General features: G+C 36.3%; 1 protein-coding gene across 2 annotated transcripts in view; it reads right to left on the bottom strand.

The window, feature by feature from the left end:
- Positions 1-1,663: 1,663 nt before the first annotated feature.
- The window catches only part of UCHL3 (ubiquitin C-terminal hydrolase L3), a 42,858-nt gene continuing 37,511 nt past the window's right edge, over positions 1,664-7,010 (bottom strand). For both annotated transcript variants that reach the window (XM_066545077.1, XM_066545078.1), the window contains 2 exons: positions 4,652-4,710; positions 1,664-3,396 (listed from right to left, as the gene is read on the bottom strand). In XM_066545077.1, coding sequence (XP_066401174.1) covers positions 3,313-3,396; positions 4,652-4,710 — 143 coding nt within the window. In that variant the 3' untranslated portion in view covers positions 1,664-3,312. The remainder of the gene's footprint in view (positions 3,397-4,651; positions 4,711-7,010) is intronic.

Here is a 7,010-nt window from a genome sequence, read left to right as displayed (position 1 = left end):
GTAGCAACCGTAATATTGTTCTACCAGACAAAAATAAACCCTTTCAATGTGTGTGCTCCAAGGGATAAGTCAAGCAACAGCTTACGTCATATTCTTTTCAAGGAGAGTTCTACAAATTTTTGACACAATAATATTTTCTACCAAGGCAGGCTTTTTCTTTAAGGAAAGACTATATTTATTTTGGAAGAGTGGGCTGTTAAGTCTCTTTATTTTCAAACATACATTTCAATGTCAGAAAACAACTTTCTTCTTCCCTTAACTGAATCATGCAGCCATGACTGAAAGGAAAGGGCATTGTACTGGTTATTAAATTATGATTTCTTAACAAAATGTCTGTAAATAACATAGGAAAACTTGCACCAATATACGTAAAAAGCTCGAACAATCCTGACAGCTTAATAGCACACCAGCTCCACTCAGCTAAAATTAATGCAAGCGTGGAGCATGCATCACCTCCTCACTCCTACACAGACCATTTCCATAAAATGGTGTGTACAGCCAGCCCAGACTGCAGAGGCTGAAGAGGGATCTCCTGGCACTGCGTGCCCATGGTCAAGCCACGCTCCTCCACACAAAGGTGTTGAGGCTCTGGCAGGGCTGCACAAGTTAGAAAATACAGTGTTATTTTCCCAGGGAGCTTGAGCTAATAAGCAGAGATTGTACAGCTCAGGCGATGATGCAGACACTGGGGCATCACAGAGCCAAAAGCACCATGGGGTCTGCAGGGTTTATCAGCCTCTAAGCAGGACCTTGCTTGACTTTACAAGTCAGCCAAGTGTTCATACTTCACTTTTTTAACCCATGTTATACAGGTTATGTCAGTGAGGGAGATATTCCAGGAGCTTGTAGATCCCTTTACTTCCTGTGCTCCTCTAGACAGTGCCAAAGCCTGTGCCAAAGCATGGCCTCACAAGCTCTGGAGGGCTCTTACACTGTTCATGTTGCGTGAGATGAATTTCTGCAGTGCAGTCTTTCACAGTGTCTACCAAGAGACCATGCAGTGAGCAGATACAGTTCAGCATAAAAACCAGTGCACCGCTCTTCCTTTGGCATCTCAAAATGTACCATCTTACATTTTAATAAATCAGAAACTAACACTGCAAATAAAAGAGGGAAACCTTACCCTGCAGAACAACTGATTTGAAGACTACGTAGATGCTAAGCAAAACTACAATACTGCCAAAATACTAAGAATTCTTATTCATAGGTTTTTACTTAAGATTCAAGATGTATTTTTCAGCATGACCACAGAAAATCCCCCCCAAATTTACTATTCTAACCTTATCATGTTTGTCCTGAATTTGTCTAGTCAGTCCTTTTACCCAACAAGGAGCTCCACTTCTGAAGGGATTTTGCAATAAACAGCTGCACAAAAACAGAGACACACCATTGATTACTTAAACGCACTTTTGAACACTGAAGATCATATATGATGAGACATTTCTCTAGAGACTGATGTATCTTGTTTAACAGCTTTGAACTGCACTTCCTCTCCGTTCTCACCCTCTCCCCTATTCTAAAAGGGCCTTATCTATATTAACTATGGCTTACTTGAAAGGCAATCCTCCAAGTCACCATTCGCTTAAAAAATGCAATATCCCAATTCAGTGGTGACAACCTTTATTTGATTTTGCTGATATTAGCAAGAAGACAACACAGCTGGTTCGGTTACTAAAGCCTCTGATTTTTATTTAAAAGCAAGTTTCAGGACTTTACTAATGAGCATGGCAACATAAACCAAGTCTTAATGATACTGCATTTTATTGGGGTGAAAAAGCAAAAGCTTCAAAAATAGAAGCTCATTAGTGTTATTCTTCTCCTTTGCTTTTCCAAGCAGCTCACTTATAGAAAACAGACTGTTGCTGTTACTGGCCTCTCCAGGTGACATGTTTTAGACAGACACGCCAACTTTTTCTTCAGAGTGCAAGAGATGTTCTTAAGTGATAAGACAGACTCCCAGGCCTCTTTCTTTTCTATAAAGAAGGAAAACTCTGCCAGAGTGCTTCTGGCATAACCCCATTCATTTTTCCTGCAATGACAATTGATAGAGAATGAAAGCACCCTCTGGGACGTGGAGGGCTCAGTTTCCTTTGGCAGTGGGTTTGATTGGAAGCAAACCTAAATTATTCCACTTCAAAGGAGTGAATAAGGAATACTTTTCTGGAATGTCAAAAACACACACATTAACCCAAACCAATCTTCACAAGAATCCTAAAGTGTTAAGATTGCTTAGCTAAAAAACCAAACCCAAAACCAAACAGGAAAATCAAACTCAAAACAACCACAATGTTACTGATTCAGGTATAGAAATTGGTCAACAGTACCTTAAGATCAGAGGGTGGAGTGGGAGGGATGGCACAGGGGAAGGCTATCAGATAGCATTCAGTAATGCCACCTGACAAACTTACAACAGATATTCCAACAGGGGAGAAAAGTATATGACTATCATGGCTGCCTTAAAACCTCCAGTCTTTGTTGTTGCTAAACAAACTTCATTACAACAATCATCACTTTTCTATCATTTATTTCAGTTAGGTGAGGTACTTCACATTGCTGTATACAACTGTGTGTGCCCTCCACAGTCCTACCACTTGAATTTCTTAATGTGCCTTTTCGGGGGGAAAAAACCCATGTCATTTTTCCACATATAATATAAATAGCAAATATTGGTTTAACTAAAGTTTTTGGACAATTTATTAACATTATTAGACTTGAGAAACAAAGTGAAATTTTATTAAAAATGTAAACATTAAGATAATTTTAAAATGTTAGTGCTCACCAACAGTAAGAATAGTCCTTTTTCTGCCTATTTTCTTCCACAAATTTATTTAAAAATAATGCACTGAAATTTTTTTTTTTCACTTGAGTCACCTGAAGAAGTTCTTATAGTATTCTTCCACCATTATAAATAAAAGATGGAGATAGCCTCATACTCCAAGTTTTCAGCCATATCACCATACTCCACTCAGAATGTTATCTGTGCATGATACAAATGATAATCCTGCTCTAAAGCAGCTCATCATTATTACAAGGAAATATCACAGACAGTAAGTCCCAAAACTTTTAAGGGGGTGGAAGGGAAAAAACCCACCACATAAAAATCTTGCACAAAATGCATGCCTGTATAGAAATACCCAAAGATGCTGTAGGAACAAGCAGCAAAATATAGCAAGGACAAATGCAAAGTTTATTCCACGTATGCTACAATTAGTCAAGATGTTAGGGAAGTATCAAAATTTGTACTATTAACATATGGCAACAGTTTTATTCTTACAATACATTGCAATAGAGTTGCCTCACAGGAAAAGGCTTTTAAGCTGCAGACAGTGCAATTGCATTGAATCTTAATTCTTCTGGGTCACGTTCCATGAATTTCTTGCAAACTTCTATTGCATCCTAGGGGAACAAAGTACAAAGAAAACCAAAATGAAAAACAGTATAAATCCTATTTGTTATTAAAAACCGAACAAAACACAACTGAAATACAAAAATATGCTTTATCCAAACTAGGCCCAAAATGGCTTTTTCCATAAAGGTTTACTAAATAGTGTGACAAACTTACATAAATGGTATTTCTGATGTGAGTTACCATGACTCAAGATTACTTACAGTGCTCATATGGGCAGCCTAAAAGAAAAAGTTTTATGAAGGACCTTTAGCAATGATGATTTTTGTGACTGAATATTACTTTGTGCAGCAGATGTGTTGCTTTTCTGACTTTCTAAATGCATCTCTGAAGTTTGCCTTAACTAGTACTGCTGCCTTCAGAAATTTTTCCTTTGTTTCAAGATGAATCTAAGCTGGGTGGGGTAATTGAAAGATTTTAAGTAATTCCTTCATCTAGCTTTAGGGTGCAATCTGGAGAACACATGTTATCAGCAAAAACAGGAAAAAGACACATACGGAATAAGGAAAGCTTTATCCAATTTCTTCCCCTGTCCAAGCAAGCACAAATTATTTGCAAACTTTACAGACATTACTCTATGCTTCTAGACTACAAAATAATTTTCTATTTTGTTTGTTTTAGTTTCTCTGGTTTCTTCCTTTTGTAATACTAATCCAATCTGGATATCATAAAACTCAGATCTATGCATTGACTTCTCTCAACTTCAACTTTGCATCATTCTGTGGGGATGACAGTTTATCCTCCTAACTTTCCAATTAGTTTCTCAGCTCATGACACAAAGAAGCACCCAAAAGAAGCTGTGAAAGTAGGGAAGAATGATCATTAGCAAGGGTCAGAAGGGAAATCAGCTTCTGTCTAGCGTAACACCTATCAAACTATAAACCAAAGGAAAGAGAATGAAAAATTCTAAGTTTTCAGTCTGCTAACTTCTTGTTAGATGTACTAATTGAAAGGAGCAGGAGTATATGAAAATCTAAGCACAGAAGATAAGTCAGTCTGATCTTGTAGTCAACCCTTATGATATTTATGTTATGATACTCTCTCATCCACAGCCACAACGTAAGTGTTCCAAAATATCTCTTTTCAAACCTAATTTCGCCTCACCATCCCACTTGCTCTATTCCTCATCCAACTATAAATATAGCTAGACTTGTATAGGTATTTTCATGTATCTATTTTATAAATTTTGTAGAAACACAGCAAGAATTTCATATAGCACCATTTAAGAAGGTTCTGTATCCCTACCTCTAAAAAAGAGTCGTCGCTGGTTTCCCCATGGTTTATTGGAAATGGCTTGCGCCCATCTGTTGAAAGACAAAGTGGGATTGAATAACACATTTATAAAATTATAAAAGCTTCTTTTCTTCAGTTAAAACTATTTAAACAGATCTTTTGTACTTCGCTTTCCAAAATGCTATCGCATTTTTCATAAAGTTCACACATGCAGCTAGCTGTTCCCTGGTCTCTCCACTGCTGACTGCTTCTACCAGTATCATTATATACAATCTGTTGCTTTTAAAAAATAATCCAATCAAAACAATGAAATATTTTTCAGTATTTAATTTGAAAACTTCAAAGCTGTAAGATGCTGTTGGTTTAGTGCTGGTATAGTACTTCAATTTTTCAAACAGAATAGAAAAATTTCAGCTACGCTTGATGGATTTACACAGACAGACAGCTGTAGGTCTGTGGTGTTTGACAGCTGTGATCAGGGACTCCACAACAGACCAGAGTAGCAAACCCACCATTCTGAAGAGTCTGGCATCACTGAAAATGTTTCTGTCATTTAAAATAAATTAGCAAACAAAACCCAACAGCTCTAAATATTTAGTATTTTCACAGCATTTAAACAGGATTGCTATGGTTATTTTTCTTATATTTTTTTTTCTTGCATTTCCAATAGAATAATGCTTGTCATTCTCAGCATTTAAAAAAGAATTTCATTCATATAAATATGCTTCAGGTTACTTGCAATGAGTTAACAGTATGAAAACTTAGGTTATCTGAAATGTTTCTTTAAAAATATAAAACAAAATCGCTTTTGGCTCTGTCTCCCCTGTAAAAGGCTTTTCCCTCCCCAAAGATGCCACCAAAGTTGACAACACTTCCAAACTACATTTTCCATAACTAAAAATAGATTTGATGTTGAAAAACATTTGGATTTATATGAACAAGATGTTGTTCATTATTGTAACTACCATGGCTGCAGATACAAGGCAAAACCCTCAGAAAATGCCAGAGAAACAGAACTGAATTCCCTGCACTGTTGCAAGGTAAGTTTACCTTAATTTTGGGACTTTTTTGTGTCCATATTGGCAGAACCACATTTTAATTTCACGTGTCTATAAATAATGTGTTTTTTAATGACAGAAACATCACATATATTTAATATCCATGTGCTTCCTTAGCATTTTCTGCATGCCAAAGCCCACATGCTGCCCACACTGTCTGAAGCAAATGAATCAATTGAAAAACCGTCAATTTTACTACTTTTAAGGTGGGGGTTTTTTGCTTCCTTCCACTGCTACAGAGAGAAATTATTTTTAGAACAAAAGAAATAGTACTATTGACATTCGACTGTACAGCAGAGCTAAATGCCTCTTCTCCTTCTAATTTGTTATTTTTAGGAAAAATTCAAATGGACCTTCTCTCACATCATACCTACAGAAATTGGGTAAACATGCTCATCACAGTATGTAGTCTGCTTTTCAAGCAGCATAAATTAATGGACAATGAAAATTTATCACAGCACACAACCAAAAAAAATGAAAGTCATCCCTTATGCCTTGAATCTAGAGTCATAAAATATTTATTGCATCCTACAGTACTTACCTTTTTGATCTAGTCCACTGACAGATAGACAGCATCATAAAATACAAAAATGTGTGCCTATTGGTTATGACTTATCCCTGGTAATACCCCTTAGATCAACTTAATATTAACATAAGCACTTCTTACATATTGCTTATGCCCCATGCTGTGATTACTTATCACCTGTTAAGGGCATTACTTAATTACCTGCTGATTTTCAAAAGATGAAAGTCTTATCACCACAAAATACTGCAAAAATTATGTTAGGAAAGATCAGTGACTTGCAGTTTTTAAATGCTGATCTGCTTGCTGGATTTCTGAAGAGCCTGCTGGAAAACCTAGTTGCCCAGCAACATATTTAAGATTGGAGTCATTAGAGAATATCTGAGCAAAACTAAGTGCTACATAATCTGAACAGGAAAAAATAGCTGTACTTCAATAAATAAGAACTACTGTTGCACAGTTAACTGTCTACTGACCACAAAAAGTAGAGGAAAAAATACCAGACTATGACAAATAAGTTGCAGAGTGTTAACATCTCTTAGTAACCTGACTACATAATTTGAGTTAAAACATTATCACTTATACTGTGCTTATTAAGCACAGCTGCTTAATAATATAGCTAACATTTCTGAAGTGGCACACAGTTAATTTAATATTTCCACAAGCAGCTTGGGAACATAAACATAACAAATGTCTTGTGAAATTTTGAGTGTTTATCCATTTTTCCTGCTTCCTGTCCTTATAAATGCCCATAGAAGTTTGGATGCAGTCTAGTATTCTGTACCATTTT

The sequence above is a fragment of the Molothrus aeneus genome, chromosome 2 (assembly GCF_037042795.1).
Source record: "Molothrus aeneus isolate 106 chromosome 2, BPBGC_Maene_1.0, whole genome shotgun sequence".
Taxonomy (NCBI): Eukaryota; Metazoa; Chordata; class Aves; order Passeriformes; family Icteridae; genus Molothrus; species Molothrus aeneus.
The sequence above is the reverse complement of the archived record's forward strand: the minus strand, read 5'-3'. Positions and strand labels throughout refer to the sequence as shown.